Source organism: Aethalodelphis obliquidens, unplaced genomic scaffold (assembly GCF_003676395.1).
Source record: "Aethalodelphis obliquidens isolate GAN/ISIS:26980383/991018 unplaced genomic scaffold, ASM367639v1 scaffold65, whole genome shotgun sequence".
Taxonomy (NCBI): domain Eukaryota; kingdom Metazoa; phylum Chordata; class Mammalia; order Artiodactyla; family Delphinidae; genus Aethalodelphis; species Aethalodelphis obliquidens.
Genome location: NW_020838009.1, coordinates 9,677,499 through 9,699,572, shown reverse-complemented (window position 1 = coordinate 9,699,572; position 22,074 = coordinate 9,677,499). Strand labels below are relative to the sequence as shown.

General features: G+C 54.3%; 1 protein-coding gene across 12 annotated transcripts; it reads right to left on the bottom strand.

Annotated features, from left to right (window-relative positions):
* On the bottom strand, nt 1–21,290 carry MAN2A2 (mannosidase alpha class 2A member 2). Of its 12 annotated transcripts, none has more exons than XM_027089335.1 (25): nt 20,994–21,290; nt 20,647–20,849; nt 19,639–19,788; nt 18,810–19,067; nt 18,594–18,738; nt 16,509–16,680; nt 15,932–16,059; nt 15,542–15,715; nt 14,993–15,179; nt 12,348–12,525; nt 11,838–12,040; nt 11,449–11,631; nt 11,162–11,276; nt 10,860–10,927; nt 10,527–10,692; nt 9,771–10,007; nt 9,423–9,545; nt 9,012–9,126; nt 8,616–8,749; nt 8,292–8,433; nt 5,758–5,891; nt 5,364–5,438; nt 3,611–3,805; nt 3,341–3,451; nt 1–2,592 (listed from the first exon to the last, which is right to left on the bottom strand). In XM_027089335.1, exons 3-25 carry the CDS (start codon nt 19,768–19,770, stop codon nt 2,440–2,442), a joined length of 3,528 nt encoding a protein of 1,175 aa, XP_026945136.1. In that variant the 5' UTR covers nt 19,771–19,788; nt 20,647–20,849; nt 20,994–21,290; the 3' UTR covers nt 1–2,439. The 12 variants fall into 12 exon arrangements, 11 of the variants coding, with proteins under 11 accessions (XP_026945136.1, XP_026945137.1, XP_026945138.1 ...); XM_027089336.1 differs by having other exon boundaries at nt 21,109–21,290; XM_027089337.1 differs by lacking the exons at nt 20,647–20,849; nt 20,994–21,290 and adding an exon at nt 20,355–20,632.
* Between the last annotated feature and the right edge of the window lie 784 nt (nt 21,291–22,074).

Below are 22,074 nucleotides of genomic sequence, written 5' to 3'. Positions count from 1 at the left end.
TCCAGAGAGAACAGCCTTTATTCTGCTAATTTCCTCGGGGGTTCACAGATTCTCCCTTATCATTTGATTACAAATTACATTATACTTGCAAATAACGCCTGCTATAGTGTAACCGCTTAGAATCCTTTACTAATATGATTATACTTCATATTTACTGAGCTCTTATATGTACCAGGCACTGTGCTAAGCACTTCACACTGATGAACTTCATTCTTTCACTATGATGTAGACAGGATTCCATGCGCCCTGGCCTGCTGCTGGCAGCAACGCCCTTGGATGACCTGGAAGAACTCAGCTGGTCACTGCTGAATCTTTAGGTTGCTGCTTAGCAGGCCCCAGTGACTTGCTCCAAGGAGCCCAAAGCAAGCTATTCTCCTAAAGTAACTGTACTCACCAATTTTTGAAGCGCTGCAAATATTTTCTCCCAAATCTGTCATTTGTGTTTTAACCTTGGTGGTTTCCATCATATGCAAACTTTCAATATATTTTTGGTGGTAAAATCTGTTTATCTTCTCCCTTATTATATCTTTTAGGTTTCATGTTGTTTAGAAAAGACCTTCCCACACCGAAGGTATAAAAATATCCTATATTTTCCTCAGTAATTCTGTAATTTTTTTGTTTTTTCTCTCTAGAGCTAATTTTTGTGGAAACTGTGAGGTAGAGAACTCTTACTTTAATAGATAGGCAGTTATCTTAAAGTACTCTTTATTAAATAGTCCATCTTTTTCCCACTTAAAATACTCCTTGGGTCCTGTACCAAATCCCCTCACACCTGGGTCTGATGCTAGGCTCTCCCTTTGGGTCCAGCAGTCTGATCCCACTCCAGGTCACTCTGACTGAACTCATGGTCGGTCGAGAGTCCCCTGGGAAATCTCGTAGGACAAGTGTCTTTTACCCACCTGAGCACCACCGTCCCGGACTCACCGTCATTCAGAATTTTCTTGGTATTCTCACACATTTACTCTTCCAAATGAACGTTGGAACCCATTAAATTCCAAAAAGTATCCAATCTTACTGGAATACATTGAATGTATGAGCTGATCTGGAGAGAACCAGAATCTTTATAGAAACGTGATGTGCCTTGTTTGCTCGGTTAAGGTCTTCAGCTGATCCTGTTGGATTGTACAGGTCGGGCGTTCTGTAACCCTCCCTCATCTCTCTTATCTGCCACACTGCAGGGGTTTAGTAGTGCCAGAACACAGCTAAATAACAGTATGTCCTTGACTAATTTCTGACTTTACTGGGAATGCCGGTGGTATATGACTCTTTAGAAGGCCACTGACTGTTGGCTTCAGATAGAGACACCTTTGTCTAGGTTAGGATGTTTCTTTGAAATCTTAACTTACTAAGAGCTTAATAAGGGATAGATTTTCAATTTTACCGAATATCGTTTCAGCATCTCTAGAGACGATCATAAATTTTTCTCTAATAGTCGCAGCTGCAGTGAAGGCTAATGAGCAGCCACGGTGCCTCCTAACTCAGTGTGCATCTCCCTAGTCCCCGCACCAGGAAGTGAGTACTTCTGTGGAAGGATGACCAAGGCGAAGCTTCAGGGCTGACTGTAGGAACGATGACGAAAGCTTTCTCGAGTTGCCCACCGCAAGCTGGAGGCTTCACTTTCTTTCCAGGGAAAGGAAATATGCCCAATCTAACGCCCCCATGATGGGAAGCAGCTCTTCGGGACAGTGGTGTACAGAGTGCAGGAACCAAAGAGGAGTCAAGTAGGGTGGCCTCTGCCACCATTCCACAAATCAACACACAGACCAAGTGCCCAGTCTGAGATGGGGTTTTGGTACCTGAAGTGTCCCATGAGCTCCGGTCATGACAGTCTTCACGAGTCCTTCCTGCCACACTGCAGCGCCTGGCCAGGGCGTGAGGGTCAGGGAGCACTAAGAGTGGAGCCGTCACAGAAAGCAGCGATTCCTGCTACTCCTCCACCCCACTGCTAACTCGCGGTCCCCAGCCCCCTCCTCCTGGCAGCGCTCTGTTCCTGCCTGTCACACCAGGACACGTAGCCCTTACACAACCACAGGACTCCCTGAGAGCCAGCTCTTGACTACTGTGACCCTGATGCTGGGCTATTACCCACTCAGGCTCCCCTGCTTCTCCTCCATCCCATTCAGGGGAAAGAATGGGTGCTTGAGCCTGCACCCGACTAGGTGGACACGCACAACCCAAAGCAGAGCCTGGCACCGCCCACTCTGACCAAGGGCCTTCTCTCCTACAACTCACTGGCGCCTGCCCTAACCACCCAATGCTGGGCTGTGGGTTGCCCCTGAACACAGAAGCAACGATAAAGAGAAAATGAGGGCAGAGCCCAGTCTGTCACAGTTCTGAGAGGTAGATCAGGACAGGAGACCCAGGGTGGCATGTTCAACCCGATCTTATGTGAAAAGGCCGTCTCTGTGGATGAACTTTCTCTTCAGGCCACAAGAAGCCTTAGCCCAGGCGGAGGCGAAAGGTGGCGATCTCCATGGGCTCCAAATAGATGTCAGTGCTGTTGGAGGGCGAGGCCAGGGGGTACAGCAATGTCAAGGAGGTTGGCTGCAGGAAAACCACATCCAAGCCACGGAAGAGGCTCCCCAGGGCCACCTGTGGGGAGGAGAGAAGGCGCAGGGCAGTGCTGGGAGCTGACACACCAGATGCTGCTGCTCTTCCTCTATATAACTTGTATGAATCTCACAGAAGCTATGGGCCTCTCCGCAGCAAGGTGCCTACATACACAGGTGAGCCTGTGCAACCTTGAAGGCTGTCCACAGACCTTAGGGTAGGAACTGCTGCACTGAGCTGTGAGCTCTTTGAGGAGAGGGACCATGTCTTTTTTTTTTTTTTGGCCGTGCCATGCGGTTTACGGGATCCTAGTTCCCCGACCAGGGATTGAACCTGGCCCAAGGCAGTGAAATCACTGAGTCCTAACCACTGGACCGCCAGGGAACTCCCAGCAGAGATCATGTCTTGATTCACTTCTGAATCACTGGTGCCCAGCACACGGAGGCATTTATCAGTGCCAGCCTTTGCTGGCTTAAACAATGAACAGAGTATGATGGCTTTTAGTTTTTAACTCCTGGTGTTTCCATTTGTTTGATAGAGGTCCATACACATGAAACAGAAGTTCTCCACCTGGACACCTTGTCTGGAACTGGCCGCTGCCAGGCCTCAGAGGCTTTGAAAACACATGTCAACAGCTTCTCCCTTGCTCTCCGTAAAGCCCCAGAATAACCATGCCACCTCCCCCCTTGCTGCCCAGCCTCACTGCCGCCTCACCAAGCTCTTAGCTTGCCATCCCCAGTGCTCTGTTTCCCTGCCCTCCTCTCCCTTCCCGCACCTGGGCCCTGCTCACCTTGCCTTGGCTTGTGGTGCAGTTGAAGCCCAAGTTCTTGGCCTCGAGGCCACAGTCAAAACCCTTGCGGTGTAAGAGGAGCGCAGTTTCGGCTGAGGGCAAGCTATCATCCTGGTAACAGACCACAGGGCAGCGGGGAGAGGGGGGGGTCTCTGCAGGGCTCACAGGTGTAGCAGCGCCTCTGCCCGGCAGGCAGGGCTGGGACGGGGAGGAGTCTGGGCGAGGAGGGCAGGGTTCGCCCCAAGGGTCAGCACTGAGCGGGACACTCACCTCTGCCTGGAGCGTCCGCAGGTTGAGCAGGTGGAAGTCACAGGGCAGAGAGGAGGCCAGAGGACGAAATGAGCACAGAGCAGGGCCTGGGGGCTGCCTCTTGGCCACGGGCAGGGCGAGCACAGGGGTGTTCAGGTACATGGAAGTCAGGTGACTGAGGAGGGACGGGTAGCTGGTAGAGGGGCCATCTTGGACCTGGAAGATTGGCCCGAGACGTGGGTGAGGAAGTGGAGCGGGGGCAGCAGGAGGGTAACAGCACGTCCAGGTCGGTTTCTTTGGAGAGAGCTTCCCTGATGTGTCTGGATACAAGGGGTGCCTGACTCCAGGACTCTTCAAATGCGGTCACTTCCCACCTCACACAGCTTAGGAAGGGCTACCTCACCAGGCCAGCGCTCCTCTAACTATGGAGGCTTTCTGCTCCCACAACACCATCGTGAGTCACACACTCCCATCAGCAACATCTCCTGTCACATAGAGATTCTCAGTGCAGTGAGAAGAAGGGAAGACAGACAGACGGATGCTTCACCATGGAGGATGGGCCTCTGATGGAGAAAGTCTCTGGGGCAACCCTGCAGCTTCAAGCTCGACCCCGTATCCACAGCACCAGCCCTGATGCTCGGGCCCGGCAGTCCCCACAGCTGTGCTGACTGAGGACTACTCCTTAGATGGCTGACCTAGACGTCACACTCACAGGCCTAAGCTGGACTTTCCTCCACAGCGGCTACTCTTCCATATTCTGGATTTCTGCTCTTAGCACCACTCGCCTTCCTACTGTCCAGAATCTCGCACTTCCCTCAGCCACGATCTCCGTTCCCACCTCGGCAGCGTCCTCACGCCCATCGCCGGCTTCTCCCTCCCGTGGCTCATTTCAAGCCACCAAAATGTCCTGCTTGAACAGCCTTTAAGCTGTCACCCCTGCCTCCGGTCTCCCTGAAGATCCCCCTGAGTCCCTGCTGTGGGAGTGACATGCTTAGGGCAAAGTCCCAACAGTGTTCTCCCAGCTCAGATCCCTCACTGGCCTCCAGGAGGAAGTCCAGACTCTTCGCCAGGCACTGAAGGCCCACTACAGTCTGCCCCGACCTACCCCCATGGCAGCCCAGCACTGGCCACTAGAACTTTCTGCAATCAGGGAAATATGCTATATCTGCACTAGCACAGCAGCTACTAACCACTTGTGGCCACTGAGCCACTTGAAATGTGGCCAGTTTGAATGAAGAATCAAATTGGTTATTGTGTTTTGTCTTAATACGTTTAAGTGGCCACAGGTGGCTAGTGGCTGTCACACTGCACAGGCGGCTCTGGTCTAGCTGAGTGAACTCACGGCTCTTCCCATTCACGTTCCTTCCTGCCTCCCACCCTGTGCCTCGGTTCAAGTGTGTAGGGCAGACCCCCATTCATCAAAGACGTGCGTGGATGACATCTCCTCCAGGAAGCTGTCCTTGATCCCCTTGGCCCACTATGTTCTCTCACTCCTCAGGACCAGTGGACATACCTCTTTTCGACCTTGCATTTTCACACACATAACTTGGCCCCCACCCATACTCACGAGTCAATTCCTAGAGCTCTGAGGCAGTATCTTATGCATTTGCGGCCCTCTCAGTCCTTACAGCATAGCGGGTGCCCAGCAGCTATTTGATGAGTGAGTGACTGAGCCCCAGACAGGGAGATGGAGCAGCGGGCTCTGCCATCCGCCAGCTCCAACTCCAGCTACAAATAACTAACACTAGTTCAACACCCCATCGCTGGCCCTTACCTCTCGGTGCCCGCTCCTGCTGCTGTGAAAGATCAAGCCCCTAAACATGGCTGCCAGTTTGGAGAAAAAGCCAGGCTGGTGGGGGCAAAGAAAGCCATGAGATGAGCAGGGCAGGAGCAGAGCAGGTTAGAGGACACAGGGGCGGGGGTGGGAAGGTGGGAGATGAGCACAAGGAGGGCACAGGCGACAGGGTGCCGTGGAGAGGGAGGTGCCAGGCTGCATGAGATGGAGCAGCAAAGCATCAGACTCGCTTCCCCGCCAACCCGGGAATCAGGCCCTACTCTTGCTACCCTTGCCCACCTCTAATACGCTCCCCAAGCCCTAGGCTGGAACCCCAGGGCCACCCACGGGGCCTAGCCTGACCTGGCTCCCTAGGGGGAGGCCCAGAACTTACCTCCCTGCCCAGGGTTCGCCGTTCCAACAGGAGACGGAAATGGTTGCAGGTTCTCTTGTTGTCCTTGAGCCCTTGGCCCAGGCCTCGGTTGTCGTCCTGCATTAGTCGCCGGTCCAAGATCACCTCCAGCTGGCCTAGGGAAGTTAGCTGTGAGCCCCCAGCCTGCCTGTCTCACCCCCAAGCAGACACCGACCTCTGGAAGCAGCAGCCCACCAAAGCCCCGAGGGAAGAGCCCAGGGAACTGGCTGGAAGCTGAGTCACTCAGGGCACAAAGCCGCCATGGAACCTAGAGCTGGAAGGGGCTGAGTGAAGGACTGTGACCCTGGCAGTTCACTGCCTGTGCTCCGTGGCTCAGGAGCGGGGGCTGGCCCGGGTGCCCAGGCAGAGAACCGTCTCTAGGCTGGCCACATACAACAAAGTGAACAGCAAACACAACAGCCATCAGCAGCTGCTGCAGAGGCCCTGACCCGGGGCAGGTTTTCTCAGGTGGGGCGGATTTTGTTGTGACTGGAACACACGCTTCCGGCCCTGGTTCTACGTGGGGGGCAGACTCCAGGTCTGCCTGCCGCATCTGTCAAAAGGAGGGAGCAAGAGGACAGCCAGATGGCATATCAGGCAGAGGCTCAGATTAGGTGTTATTTGGGGTTGCCCTGCAGACAAGAGATAGCAGAGGATCCTTTGCTTTTTTTGTTTTTGGCTGCACCGCACACAGCATGTGGGATCTTAGTTCCCCCACCAGGAATTGAACCCACGCCCCCTGCATTGGAAGCACGGAGTCTTAACCACTGGACCTCCAGGGAAGTCCCCAACCTTTCCTTTCTTTTAAAAATATGTCTGAGGGGACATTCCTCATGGCACAGTGGTTAAGAATCTGCCTGCCAATGCAGGGGACACGGGTTTGAGCCCTGGTCCAGGAAGATCCCACAGGCTGCGGGGCTACTGAGCCCGTGTGCCACAACTACTGAAACTGGCAATGCCTAGAGCCCATGCTCTGCAACAAGAGAAGCCACCCAATAAGAAGCCCGTGCACCGCGACGAAGAGTAGCCCCCACTCGCCCCGGCTAGAGAAAGCCCGTGTGCAGCAACGAAGACCCAACGCAGCCAAATTAAAAAATAAAATAAAATAAAAATATGCCTGGGGAAGGGACTCACTCAAAGCTGACATATGTTGGAATGAGGATTTTTCCCAGCATCTGTTTTTTTCAAGAATCTCTTGAGAGAAGCCCATACAGACGGCTCTATCTGCACTCCCATCACCCCAGCCGATTCTGACTTACGTAGTTCCTCAGTCTTTACCCTGAGCAACCACAGAAAGGCACCCCAAATCCTAAAGTGGACCCCTTGCATGTAAAATAATCGCCTGTTAGCGCACTGTTTTCCAGAAGGGCAGAGACCAAGGGAGGATGCTGGGCTGAGTTAAGAGTTTTACAACCAGAGTGATACTGGGCAAAGGGGCAGCAGAGCCTCATGCCTTCCAGCAGGGAGTCAGGTCCCCACTGTGCTCACCACCGGCCCCGCAGAGCCTAGACTGGGCACTCTTGGCTCAGGCCTGCACAAAGGCTCTGCCCCAAGGACAGACGACCTGAAGGCCTCAGAGGCCAAAGTGCAAACTGTTCACTTTACCCTGAGGCTATGGGAGCCACCTGGGCTGGCCCAGTGTGACCAGCTCCAGGTCAGTCTCCTCATGTCCTCGTTTTGATTCTTTTTTTTTTTTAATTTATTTATTTAATTTATTTATGTTTGGCTGCGTTGGGTGTTCGTTACTGCGCATGGGTTTTCTCTAGTTGCATCGAGTGGGGGCTACTCTTTGTTGCGGTGCGCGGGCTTCTCATTGCGGTGGCTTCTCTTGTTGGGAGCACGGGCTCCAGGCACGTGGGCTTCAGTAGTTGTGGCACACAGGCTTCAGTAGTTGTGGCTCACGGGATCTAGAGCACAGGCTCAGTAGCCGTGGCTCACAGGCTCTAGAGCACAGGCTCAGCAGTTGTGGCACACGGGCTTAGCTGCTCCGCGGCATGTGGGATCTTCCCAGACCGGGGCTCGAACCCGTGTCCCCTGCATTGGCAGGCGGATTCTTAACCACTGCACCACCAGGGAAGCCTCGTTTTGATTCTTAAGAATGTCATTCTCTCTTTTTTTTTTTGTCATTCCCTCTTTTAATGACCATTGGTAGGAAGACAGAACGTATCTTTCTCCTTTGCTAAATATTTCATTATAACACTGACTACACTTTTCCAACTGTCCCTACTGCCATCCCTGTCACGAGAAGTTGGCTGCACACCTCAGCTAAGAATCACGCTTCAATACCCTGATGCTTCTTGAGGGGATCCAACAGGGCACCCACCCCCAGTCACCTCCACAGCTGCCTCCACCAGGGGAGAGGGTGACGGCATGTGTCTGCCTTCCTTTCACCTCCCGCTGGTGTGTGACTGATGGACAGGAAAGATGGAGAGGCCCACAGAGAGGACGGGCCTCGGTGGCGGGGATGGGCTTCACGATCTTGCCCTCTCCCCCCGAACAGCGCCTGCTCCCCTCACCATCATGGAGGCTGGAGACGCCCAGGGCCTGGGCAGCGTGCAGCGTGAGGCGGCTCTGTGCGTCCTGGAGGCAGGCCATGACCGGCATGGGGTAGAAGTTGGCCTGCAGGGGCAGCTTCTTCCGATACCGCCGGGGCTGCACCTGCGGGGGCAAGGCCAGCAGATCAAGAGAATCCGGGCACCATTTGGGCCCCGATCAGTCTTGCCTCCGATTCCTCCTGCTCTGTCTGAGCAGATCACCTGCCAGGGCCTGTGATGCGGGCAGTAAACACAGTCCAAGTTCTGTTCCATGGGGTCTCTGGGGCCCCAGGCCTGAGGCATCACCTGAAAGCCATTGAGGTCCGTGAAGAAGGTGCCCTGGCTGTCAATGTCTGTGTGGAGGCGCAGGGCCAGCTCCTTGTTGATGCAGTCCCGGATGTCCACCAGGGATGACACGTCCAGAGACAGCCCCTCCACCCCTGGGCACAGGACAAAGGGAGAGGCTGAGCGGCGTGAGCCACAGCCTGAGAGACTGGGCTGGGAGAGGCTGTGCCCAAGCCCCAGGCAATTCCCAGCATTTCTGGCCAAGCTCTACTCCAAGAGAGTTAAGAATCAGACCCATCTCAAATGATACGTCTGTTGGGAACAGATGCATGACTAGACAACAGGCAGAAGAAAGAGCACATCACAGCCCACGGAGCCCGCACCTCCTTCCCTACCTTCCTTGTCTGCAGGGCTCACCTGGCAGGTTATAAAGCCGGACTACCTGGTGAACGTGCTCATAGTAGGCCACCACCTCTGAGAAGAAAGGGCCTTCCGTGATGCGCAGCACAGGAGGGTCCTTGGGGACGTAGGGCTGGGGAAAGAGCAGGTGGCTGCTGAACCCACAGCACAGAGAGCAAAGCAGGGAGATGCTGGCCCGCAGTCAGGCAGGAGGACTTGTTCCCAGCAGGCTCTGGGCTGAGACCCCTGGCCAAGCCAGGCCCAGGCTCCCAGGCAACGTTCCTCAGTCTCCCACCCCCCGCAGGGGCAGTGCAGGCGAGGCACCCTGGCAGGCAGGGTCGCCCTGGACGAAGGCCCGTGCCCTTCTTCCTGCCCTCTGCTCCTGAGGCCTCCAGGGCCTGCTGGGGTTTGCAAGGTGTCTCTAGTTACCTTGGCCTCGCCATCGGGCAGGAAGAGGTAGGCTCCACTCTTGTCTTTGGACGAGCGGGTGCCATAGATGAGGAACTCCATGCCCACCCGCTGCTCCTGCTCCTCGTCCACCCTTCGGATGCTCTGCCGAGAGACACAGCCCTGACCCCTGGCCCCACGCCCACGTGTCAGGCCCGCCCCCGGGAGGGAGCCCAGCCCTGCTTCCCTGTGCTGTCAGCTCGGGGCCCGGACGGCCTGCTCCAGGGTCCACCACTAGTCAGGTGGCAGCACACTCATGGTCCGGAGGCAGCTTGCACGACCCCCCCGACATGCGCGCCCTCCTCCGGCTCCCACACCCTGGCCCTTTACCTTGAGGAGCCCGGTGAGGCCTGAGAACCAGACCTGCATATAGCGGTTGCTGAGGGCAAAGTCACTGGTGCCAGAGTCAATGACGCGTAGAGGGAACGCCTCGTGCCTGCTGACGGACAGCTGCCGCCCATGCAGGTAGACGCGCACGGAGGAGGGCAGGGTGCGGGGCCCGTCCAGACCCAGCTGCAGCTGCAGCACGCCCAGGCCCAGAGCCGGCAGGCGGACGGGCACAGACACCTGCGGGCACGGGAAGGGTGAGGAAGCGTGGGCCACGGCATGGGTGTCAGTCTTGGATGCAGGTCTGGGGTTCTGGCCCTGAGAGGCTGAGCAAGTCCCTGCACCCACTGGGGCCTCGGTGCCCTCCGCCCAAAGCACAGGTGATGTTACTTGCCCCTCGTCAGACTTTCATGAGTCTCAAATGATATTTGGAAAACTATGAGATGGTAAACACACGTTAAGCTTTCAATAAATATTTGTTGAATGAACAAACGATGGGGCAGCATAACTGCCATTTTTACTGTTATCATACTATACGAAACTTCTCCTTCCTTTCAAGGACAGACTCAAAGCCCAGGAGTGACTGTCCTCTGGGCAACCCCCCTCCCCAAGACTCTGGTCCCCAACCTGGGGAGTAAGAGGGCTGCAAGCAGGAGGGTGGGAAGCCAGTGTCCGTGGGCAGTGTGAGGGTCCGGGGAGAGGCCAAGGATCAGCACAGAGGGCCGAGGCCGGGCCCCACCTGCCAAGCCCCCGCCTCACCTGGTAGACGTCAGGGACCATGTCAGTGGCAGAGCTCCAGTGCGCGCTGACCTGCACAGCCAGGGGCTGACCCTCCTCTGTAAGGACCCGCACCCGGGGTGAGCTGACCAGAAGGGACACCACGCTGAGCCGCTCCTGCTCCAGTGGGTTGAACAGCACCACGTATCTGTGAGCAGAAGGTAGGCTCATCCAGGAGGCCACTGCTCTGGGGGCAGTGGAAGCAGGAAGAGTGGCCAGGCCAAGAATCCCTCAGTGGTTCGGCAGGGTGGGGGTGGGAGGGTGCCCAGAGCCAGGAAGGGGCTTTGCCTCTGCGCCTGGCCCAGCCCGGCTGACCTGGGTGAGGAATCCAGCTGGATCACTGTGCGCTCTGGTAGGGCATCGTGATTTAAGCGGGTGTCATCCTGGAATGAAGTGGGTGGGAAGAAAGAACTATCATGGGGCTTGGCCTGACTCGGAGTCTCGCCTCCCCCCACCCCCCAAACGTGTCCCAGGTGGGGACCAGCAGCTGCGCCAGGCACAGAGCTTTCACTCCAGGACTGGGAAGGAAAAGAAGGACAATGCCCTTGCACCACAGTTCTCGGCACAGGACTGCACACCAGAGGGTCCCCCTGAGCAGGTGCAGGAGCGGGGCTCACCATTTGCAGGAAGGGTGACTCAGGGTCAAAGCGGTAGCTTTTCTTGTCCCCCAGCACCAGATAGTGAGCTGCGTTAATGATCACCTGCTTCAGGTTGACAAGGGAGCGCAGAAGCCTGGGAGGGCGGGCAGGAGAGGGACCATGGGAGAGGTGACCACCGAGACACTGTCCACCTGCCAACAGGGCGAGCCCTTGGCAGGCCTGCCCACTGACTGCCCGGTGCATCCTCCCTTTTGGGACAGCGGGTCAAGGCATGGAGCTGATGGGGAAGAGGAGAGGGCTCCCACCTGATCCCATAGTCCACAACAACTGCCTCCTTGGCAGTGCCAGTGATAGCGTCGTGGTGCTGGAAGAGTCCCAGTGTGCGCCGAGCTTCCGTCAGAAGGGCGAAGTTTGAGAGCGGGTACTGGCTGGCCACTCCAGAGCGCCGGGCATGAGCCACAGCCAGGCTGTACAGAATCTCTGCCCCCCTGCCCAGAGAGAGAAGTCAGCCTCCTGCCATCCAGCTCCCTAGGGCCCACCCTCACTCTGCAAGGCCCACTCCTCTTCCTTTCACCCCTTCTCCACTTGTCTTGGTCTCCATGCCCTTCTAGTCCCTTCTGAGCCAATCCAGCCCCTCCTTAAACCTCAAAGGCTTACTCTATCCCTCCAGCCTGGAAGGGGGGGCAGGTCTCACCGCAGGTGCGCTTCCAGGACACGGTCCAAGCTCTTGTAGAAAGGCCGCGAAGTGTAATAGCCTGTCCAGTAATGGTCCTCCCGGTCCGCGTAGGAGAAGAAATCCCCGCTCAGCACAGGAAACCCTGGAGGCTGGGCCCCTGGCTCCACCCCTGTCCTCTTGTATAGAGCATCAAAATAGTCGGAGAGGGTGCCAAACTGGGCCTGTGGGGACCACCAAAAACCGCTTCCATCAGTTCCAGAGTCTTCTGGGAATTGCGGCCCCCCAGTACTGCAGTGGAGGCTAGGGGCAAGGATGTTTGCCTATGCAGAGAGTAGTCACCATGTCCTACCTTCTGGGCCTCAAGAAGCTGAGGAACCTGGGAAAGAACTGTGACATAAAAGGGAAACCATGCCCAGAGTTGGGAATGAACCCCTGCTTTGGAGCAGTAGCGGGGAGCATGAAACCTCACAGGAAGGGCTGGGCTGCAGCACCACCGAGGCCCCCTCCCCGGTGAGTGTCCCTTCACACCTGCACGTGGAGATCAGGCTTGCTGTTAAGGAAGTCGAAGAGCCGCTGGTAGTTGAAGAACTGGGCATCCCACTCCTGGGGCTTGTCATATCGGAAGTCATCGCCCAGCGGCACCAGGAGGACGTTGCTTCGGAAGAGCCGGGACTTCTTCCTGTACTGGTCCAGGAGCAGGCCTGCCCTGTAGGTGGGAAGGGGGACGGGCCCCACATGGAGTCTCACATTATAGGATCCTCAGCAGAGCCAGCCTGAGAGGAGCCCTCTGATACATCCTCGTCACAGAGTCACTCAGCTTGGGGGTAGATACCTCATGGGGTGAAACCCAGTCCCAGGGAGCCCAGTGTTCTCCAAACAACTAGAGAGTTCTTCCTGATGCATGGCTTCAATTCCCTGGCCCCAGTTCTGCCCTTGGATACCACAAAGAACAAACCAGTCCTCCTTCCCCATGATGGTCTCTCAGACATATCCAAGATGTGTAAGCATTCCCCTGCGCTTTCTCATCAGCCTCTGCAATCCCAGCCCCCCTATTTGGTCCCTACATAGCAGCTGAGAATCCAGTCACCAGCAGTTCTCTTGAGTAGCCCGTCTGCCAGGATCCCAGAGTGCGGGGCCCAGCGCTGAATATGGGAGTTTGGGGGAGGCAGGCCACACCCCCTAGTCTGGCCAGAGCTGCCGTGGGAGCGGTGTGTGCTTATACAGGCATGTCTGGCGGCCCCCACTGTCACCCCACCATGCTGACATCAGTGATCATGTTTTCTGTGCATGCGGCCCAGCAAGATATTTTCTCATCCTGAACTTTCCTATTCTGTCTGCTGAAGCTAAGGGTAGAACCTTACATTTATCTAATCTTATCTGGTTAGGTTCAACCCACGTCCCAACCTACTGAGATCTTTTGGGATCCTGACTCTGACACTCCAGCTTTGTTTGCCACCAGTTAGTGATGCAGCACAGCCCTAGACTGAAGAGCCTGGACTTGGGGACTGGACTACACCAACACTAGCACTGTATGCACTAGCTGTGTGACCTTGGACAACTTACTTAACCTCTCTGGGCCTCAGTTTCTATAAAATGAGAAAAACATCAGTACCTACTGCCATAGTATTATGAGAATTACAATGAACTGAGTGAATTAATATTTGTTAAGCACTTAGAACAGTGCCTGGCACTGTTCTACATAAACATTTATTATTTCCTTTTTCATCCAAGTCATTAATGTAATCAACAGAAAAACAGAGACCTGTGGCATTAAAGCCTTTTTCTCTTTTTAGACCAGCCTGGTAATTGGCATGTTATGGGTGTTACAGTTCAACCAGCCACTAATGTACTTAGCCATGCTAGTGCAGCTTGTTCTGTTCCATTTTGCTCTCAAGAAAGGACTTCTCAAATACCACCTTCCCCTAACTTATCATCCTTATAAGCCCTTTAAAGGAGAAAACGAGAGCTTCCCTGGTGGCGCAGTGGTTAAGAATCCGCCTACCAATGCAGGGAACACGGGTTCAATCCCTGGTCCGGGAAGATCCCACATGCCGCGGAGCAACTAAGCCCGTGCGCCACAACTACTGAGCCTGTGCTCTAGAGCCCGTGAGCCACAACTACTGAGCCCCCGTGCCACAACTACTGAAGCCTGCGCACCTAGAGCCCGTGCTCTGTGACAAGAGAAGCCACCGCAGTGAAAAGCCCGTGCACCGCAACGAAGAGTAGCCCCTGCTCACCACAACCAGAGAAAAGCCCGCGCACAGCACGGAAGACCCAACACAGCCAAAAATAAAATAAATAAATTTAAAGGAGAAAATGAGGTTATCTCCCATGACTTGCTCTCTGTAAACCTGGCCTGGCATCTGTAGATCACAGATGCTGCTTTCAGAAAAAGCATGCCTTAAAAGCCCTAGATTCTTGCTTGGAATCAGCATTTAGATTTCTGGATTCTGGAAACAAAAGACCACTTTCTTTTCCTTCTGGTCACATGTTTCACCTCTTGGACATCATGGAAATCGGAGGATTGCAACATGAAAACCCGTTCAACTTGTTATATTCTTAAGGCCAGTCCAGTTCTGGCTAAATAATTGTTTAGCTCTCTCTTAATCCACCTTTTCCCAGGGGAGCTAATTTCAGCAACATCTTTTGGGGTCCCTAAGGATTCTCTCAAAGGGAACAGGTCTGTTTTCTCAGAGGCTGGAGGCTGTTGGGCGGGACAGAATGTGCATCTGAATGGGATTCTGGGTGCACAGAGCACTGAGGATCCCGGGTGACTTCAAGCCAAGGCAGGAGGCCTGAGCTTAATGTAGGCATATCAGACTGAAGGTTGTAAGGCACTGGATCTAATCTGAGAATTACTTGCCTCAGTCAGTCCACTGGCTCCGACAGTTTGTTAGGACACTGGAAAACATACTCATTTGGGAAAATAAAACCATTCTGGAAAAGGTGGTTCCTTAGAGCCACTCACTCTAGTTTTCCAGGAAAACACAGTAAAGGAACTGTCACTGCAAGGGCTGTGGGCCTGAACTCACCAACCGAGCCCACCTCCATTTTATGAATGTGGAACCCGAAGCCCCCGTGCAGCAGAGTCCAGACCAGAAGCCAGGTCTCCTGACTCCTCTGCAGAGTGAAAATGACACCACCACACCTAGTCCAGGTCTGGGAGCAAGTACCTCTCGGCGACATTTGTCTCTGTGATAGCCCGGGGTGGCACCTTCCAAGGGCAGTTGATGCGCCCCCCGGGCAAGCGCTTGAAATCAAACTGGCAGCAGATCTTGGGATCCGGGCCACATGTATGGGGGACGTCATAGCTGTAGAAAGGCATCATGTGGCAGAAGATGTCTGTGCTGGAGTCCGAATCTATAGAAAACACACCAAGCAGTCAGCCCCTGGAGCTGGGCACAGGGATGCCGGGGGTGGGAGGGGATCTGCTCCAGCTAAAGGCGTGAACTAGACTTAAGGCTGCAGAGGACATGCAGGCCAATGGTCAGGACACAGGGAGGGCTCTAGAGCCCACAGCTCCTCCAGGAGACAGACAGCAGGCTCCACAGAGGCCAGAGATCAATGTGATCCCCACCTAACCTGAAGGAGAGAGCTTCTGACGGTCTGCACCAGTGTTTGTTGGTCTGCTCTAAAGGACAGATGGGTCTTATTTCTGATATCCCTGCCCTTTCCCAGTGGGAACCACTGCTGTGACCCCCCTCCACCCAACCTGGCCTTACCCCAGGTCTGCCTCCACATGAACTCCAGGCTGTGGGTGGCAGCAAAGTGCTTCTTGATAGCATAATGTACCCTCTGAATCAGCATGCTGGTCAGGTTGGCACGGCGCAGCAGGTAAGGCATGGTGGGGCTGTATCCAAAGGGGTCCACTGCCCAGCCTGAGCGCGGGGTTGCACCTGGGCAGGGGCATGGAAGCCAGAGGCCTGAATGCCTCAGGGCCTGGTCTCCCGGCACAGGGGCCCCAGATCCCGTCTTGCCATCACACCACACCCACGCTGGTGGAACTAGCCTAGAAAAGAAGCACTCCCTGCCAATCCTTGCACCTTAGAGCCCCCTGCTGTCCTCTGGGCCCAGCTATGGGGACAGACTCCCACTGCTGAGCCCGGACTCACCGAGGTTTTTCTCCAGCCACTGGTGTCCCTCAATGAGCTGGTCAATCAATGCAAAGTAGTGGGAGTTGGCCTCATCCGGCATTACCCAGCCTCCTGTTGCAATTTCCAGCTGCCCGTTTCCCACGAGCCTGGAGTTAAGGACTCACACTCAGCCTGGGGCAGAGACCCTCTGCTCAGTCCTGCCAACCAGATGCCGGGACCTGTGTGTACTGGCCTCACTGAGCCAGTTCACCCAAACCCAGGACCAAGACAACAGACATGCGCCCTCCTCTCTCTCCAGCCAACCTCCATGCTGTCCTGGCTCTGCTTATTCCTGGATCTCTGTCTGCGCTTCCAGAGGCCAGGCCCTATGCTTTCTCTTCCCTGTGCTCACACTACTTTGATTTCTCCTAACACTAGTGACCCTCAAATCAGTTCTTTCCTTCTCATTCCTGGCCCCTCTACCATCACTCCTCATCTCTGCCAAGGTTCCCCCTGCCTCTCCCTGACACCTTGGCACCTGCAGCTCCAGGAGAGGACTTCACACCCATCCTAGGGCCCAGAGAATAGCCCTCCTGCCTCCCCAACTGGCACTGGCCTTCGGACTGCTGCTCTCTTTTGGGCATTGATGTTGTCCCACCACTTGGCGAAGAAGGAGACTTCCGCCCAGATGAAGCGCCGCCGGGGGTCCTCTTGCAGCTTGGACACCATGTTGTTGAGAATGTGCTGTGTCTGCTCTGTGTAGTACTTGTCAAAGGTCTTGAGCCAGCCTGGGAAGCCAACATAGGGTCCCCTGAGGATGCCACCATCTTCTTCAACCGTCCCTCCCTTACCTTTGCCATCAGGAAGCCCACCCCAGACAAAGCAATCTTAAGAAAAACAGACCTGGAGGAATCGGGCTCCCTGACTTCTGACTATATTACAAGCTACAGTAATCAAAACAGTATGGCACTGGCACAAAACCAGAAATATAGATCAATAAAACAGGATAGAAAGTCCGAAGATAAACCCATGTACCTATGGTCAACTAATCTATGACAAAGGAAGCAAGAATATACAATGGAGAAAAGACAGTCTCTTCAATAAGTGGTGCTGGGAAAACTGGACAACTACATGTAAAAGAATGAAATTAAAACACTCTCTAATACCATACACAAAAATAAACTCAAAATGGATTAAAGACCTAAATGTAAGGCTGGATACTATAAAACTCTTAGAGTAAAACATAGGCAGAACACTCTGACATAAATCACAACAGTATCTTTTTTGATCCACCTCTTAGAGTAATGAAAGTAAAAATAAACAAATGGGACCTAATTAAACTTAAAAGCTTTTGCACAGCAAAGGAAACCATAAACAAGACGAAAAGACAACCCTCAGAATGGGAGAAAATATTTGCAAATGAAGCAACGGACAAAGGATTAATCTCCAAAATATACAAACAGCTCATGGAGCTCAATATCAAAAAAGAACCCAATGAAAAAATGGGCGGAAGACCTAAATAGCCATTTCTCCAAAGAAGACATACAGATGGCCCAAAAGCACATGAAAGATGCTGGACATCGTTAATTAGTAGAGAAACGCAAATCAAAACTACAATGAGGTAACACCTCACACCGGTAAGAATGGCCATCATCAAAAAAATCTACAAATAATAAATGCTGGAGAGAGTGTGGAGAAAAGGGAATTCTCCTACACTGTTAGTGGGAATGTAAACTGGTACAACCATTATGGAGAACAGTATGGAGGTTCCTTAAAAAACTAAATATAGGGCTTCCCTGGTGGCGCAGTGATTGGGAGTCCGCCTGCCGATGCAGGGGACGCGGGTTCATGCCCCGGTCTGGGGAGATCCCACATACCACGGAGCGGCTGGGCCCGTGAGCCATGGCCGCTGAGCCTACGCGCCCGGAGCCTGTGCCCCACAACGAGAGAGGCCACAACAGTGAGAGGCCCACGTACCGCAAAAAAAACCACACTAAATATAGAACTACCATATGATCCAGCAATCCCACTCCCAGGCATATATCCGGGGAAAACCATAATTCAAAAAGATACATGCACCCCAATGTTCACTGCAGCACTATTCACAATAGCCAAGACATGGAAGCAACCTAAATGTCCATCAGCAGAGGAGTGGATAAAGAAGATGTGGTACATATATACAAAGGAATATTACTCAGCCATAAAAAGAAATCCCATTTGCAGCAACTTGGATGGACCTAGAGATTGTCATACTGAGTGAAGTAAGTCAGACAGAGAAAGACAAATACCATATGATATCACTTACATGTGGAATCTAAAAAAATGGTACAAATGAACTTACTTACAAAACTGAAATAGAGTCACAGATATAGAAAACAAACTTATGGCTACCAGGGGGGAGAGGGGGGAGGGATAAATTGGGAGATTGGGACTGACATATACACACTACCATATATAAAACAGATAACTAATAAGGACCTGCTGTACAGCACACGGAACTCTACTCAATACTCTGAGAACACCTATATGGGAAAAGAATCTAAAAGAGAATGTATATGTGTGTACGTATAACTGATTCACTTTGCTGTATAACAGAAACTAATACAACATTTTAAATCAACTATACTCCAACAAAAATTAAAAAAAGTAAAAAAGAAAGCCCACTCCACACCCTGGCTCCCAGGGTCTGCTGGGCCCTCACCTGGGTCATTGTGAGAGTGAGGGACCACAAACACCTGCAGGTCTTCGGTGTCCCAGTCGTGCGGGCTATAAGAGATGTCAAAGCCTTGCTTCCACACGCCGCCATCCACGTTGTCAAATGGTAACTCCTCTGATACAGTCAGCATCTGCCAGGCAGGAGAGCAGCTCAGTGCCCCAGCCATGGCCACTGTGGGTCCCTGCCAGCTCTGACTCTTACCTGCAGCTCTGGCTTCTGGCCCCGGACCCCCAAAGCAAATTGGCAGTCTTGAGGGGAGATGGAGAAGAAGCTGGGTCGGGGCTCTGGTGGCACCACCCAGGAGCCATTGGACATATAGTATGGCAGCAGGGCAGGTGGGCCCTCCACGTTGGCCGTCAGCTCCAGCACAGAGTCCTTGATGTGGCTGATGATCTCATGATTCTCCTCCAACAGCTGCTCCAGCTGTTCAATGCGGTTCTGCAGCACAGAAATTTGACTCTGCCAAAAAAACCAAAAAGCAATCACTCCCAGCTCCTTATGTCACAAGAAGGATCTCTGCATGGGGCCCACCACCTGAGGCCTGACTATGATCCTTCCCTCCCCAGCCAAAGGCAGGACCATGAGCCTACAGGGCTGGATTGCTCTGGTCAGATAAGGGAAGAGGTGTGAATCACTACTGAAGACTGCAGTCCACTTGGGTTGGGAGTACCCTCACTCTCTAGCTTATGGATGGCAAAGATTTCACCTCCCATGCCTATTCTCAACAATCGGCGTTGCCTCTCAGGAGCATTGTGCTGACAAGGACTGCACTGGGGCTTAGTGGGAAGGGATGCTGCAATCCATTAGCAATGTCTGCCAATAATTCAGGCGGACAGAGCAGCAGTACATATTGCCATTTTCCCTCCCTCCTTTCTTTTTGCCATCACTGCTTTCAGCTTTGAGTTTCTAGAAAATCTGCCTGTTGGGAAGGAATGTTCTTGCCCTGGGCTGACATGACTCTCCAGCTGGGGCAATAACCCGATCCCAGATGATTTGTGTATGAAGAGATCAGCAATCAGGCATGACTCACCCGGGGGAAGTTCCCACCGTTCTGGTGTCGGGTGGGATCATGCTGCACTCGATCCAGCATGAGGTAGAGTGAGAAGACAGCCACACAGAAGATGGCAGCCCCACACACTGTCACCTGCTTTTTCAGCTTCATACTGGCCTCCACACACACCTGGCCGGAGGGACACCACATGTAGCTCCAGCAGGCAAAAATCCCTTTGGTGGCCTTTCCACCAAATGCCCCAAGGAGTTCCTGAGGGCTGCTCCCGAAGAACACCAAAGAAAAGAAAGCTTCTAAGCACCGAATCCCGACACTGGCTACGGATCCTGACCCAACCTGGATCGCATTCTCTTGGCTGAGACACAGAAAGCACTAGTAAGAGGCACATGTGAGGCCGGTCCTGCCTGGTCCTGGTAGCAGCTTTGCCCCTAGGGTGGAGATGATGCTCTCTCCCAGGCAGATGCTATTAAAAAACACGCCCGGAAAACAAAACTTCCCAGCTGTGACTCCTGAGTTCGCCATACAACTTCCTGATTATAACCAGCTGCCCACAGAGCTTGCCTACAAGAAAGACACAGCCAGTTAAAGGACGTGGGTGTCCAAGCTCCCTGGCCATGTGCCTCTGATTTCAGAGGAATATACTGGTATCTATTTTGATTTAAAGAATATAGACAAAGCCCCAAGAGACTAACAAGAAAGCCTTTCTCCCTGCCCGCTTGCATCAGACTGGTACTCACCAGAAACAGTGACTGGCACAGCTGGTCTCTTATTCAGAAATGCAGAATGAATAAAAAAAGAAGCCACAGCTTATGTTTCTAACATAAGGAGTCCTCTCCCTGTTAGCTCTGACTCCTGCAGTGTGGGTAACTTTCAGCTTCTGCTTACAGAACATTTAGGGGACCCCCCGGAAGCCACCAGTGATTGATGTCAAAGATAACCTGGGTAGGGAGAAGCTAGGCACAGCTGCTCGGCTGTGGGGCAACTTCAGAGAATCAGTGTCCTCCGCCACCGCCCGCGGCCCGCACTTGCCTGCTGGGCGGAGGGAGACAGCTAGCTGCCGGCTGAGCGGCGGCGGGAGCGGCAGCTCAGGAGTCTTCCTCCAGCCCTCGGGCTGAGGAGCTCTGTCGCCTCTGCAGCGTTGTGCCCTATTTAGCGCGATCTTATTCCGCTCAGGAGCCTCCGCGCAATATTTTTAGCCCTGGGAGGCTGAGTCCAGGCCAAAGTAGGTGGAGCTGGGGAGAGAGAGTTGGATCTCAGAGGGGGGCCGGCACCTGCCGCCGGGTCTTCGGCTACTCGCCCGCTCGCCGGCCCAGCCCCCTCCCGGCCCTCGACCCTCCCCGGCTCTGCCGGGCCCCGGGACCGCAACGGCAACTGACCCGTGCGGGAGCTCGGGCCGCCTCCGACTCCAAAGCGCCGCACGCGCTCCTGCCGCTCAAGCCCGGCCTCGGCCGGGGCAACCGGAGCCCTGCCCGCGCCCGCCCAGCGCGTTACCGTCTGCGGCCGGCTTCCGCGCCGCTCCGGGCCCCGCCGGCCGAGCTGCGCCCCTCACATCCCCGGGTAGGGCGGCCCGCGCGGAGGCAGCGACGCAGGCGAAGGCGGGCGTCCGCCCACCAATCGCTCCCACAGAGGCCAGGCCGCCGGCGCCGGTTCCCCACGCTGGAGGCCGCCGGGCAGAGCGGCGTGCGGGGCGGGGACAGCCTCGCCGCGCCCCCGCGCCACCCCAGCCCCGCCTCCTCGCCTCGGCCCCGCCTCCGCCTGCGGTGCGCCCGCCGAGCCGGGCGAGTCGGGCCACTGGCGTCCCTATCTCAGCTCCGGCGGGCCGGCCCGGCGCTTCCGGTGCGGTCTGCGCCGTGGCCCCCGCCGCCGGCAGAGGGTCCGCAGTGCGCAGCCGCAGCCGCAGCCCGGACCCGGCCTGGGAGAGCTGCGGGTCCGCGAGGAGGGGCGCGCAACTTGAGGTTTTACTGAGTCTTCCTAGAGTAAGCTCATTAATTAGCAGTAGTAGAAACATTCCTCCTCCATTTCACCAACCGAACGGTGAAGTACATTTTCCAGCTCCCTCCCGGTTCTGGTGTAGGTATCCTTAATTAGATGCAGTTACGCTCCTCAGGCAAAGGGGTGCTGCCTCCTGTTGGTACCGTGCGTTAATCACGGCCCCTTTCCGTGCTTGCCTCCTGTAAGGCCTATAATTTTCTTGCTTGTTCTTTTACTGGACATCTAGGTTGTTTATAATTTTGCAGCATAATAAACCACGCTAGTGAACATCTCCATGAATTCCACATGTCTTCTTTTTAAACTATTACCTTAGAACAAACTTTCAGCGGTGAGGTTACCTGGGCCAAAGCTAAGGACTGATATGACTGATGATACTTGGCATTCTGTTGCTCCCCAAAAGGGTTGTGCCAGTTTCCACCGCCAATTACAAACTGTTGAAAATTGCTTAAGCAACTTTTTGGTTGA

Excerpts from the sequence above, each read along its gene's own strand:
- MAN2A2 (XM_027089333.1), bottom strand. The coding sequence starts at position 19,809 with ATGTGGTGTCCCTCCGGCCAGGTGTGTGTGGAGGCCAGTATGAAGCTG. Across the intron at positions 18,739-18,809 it reads GCCAGAAGCCAGAGCTGCAG|ATGCTGACTGTATCAGAGGA; the intron begins GTAAGAGTCAGA and ends CCTGCCTGGCAG. Across the intron at positions 8,434-8,615 it reads CGGACCTCAATGGCTTTCAG|GTGCAGCCCCGGCGGTATCG; the intron begins GTGATGCCTCAG and ends TTGCCCCCGCAG.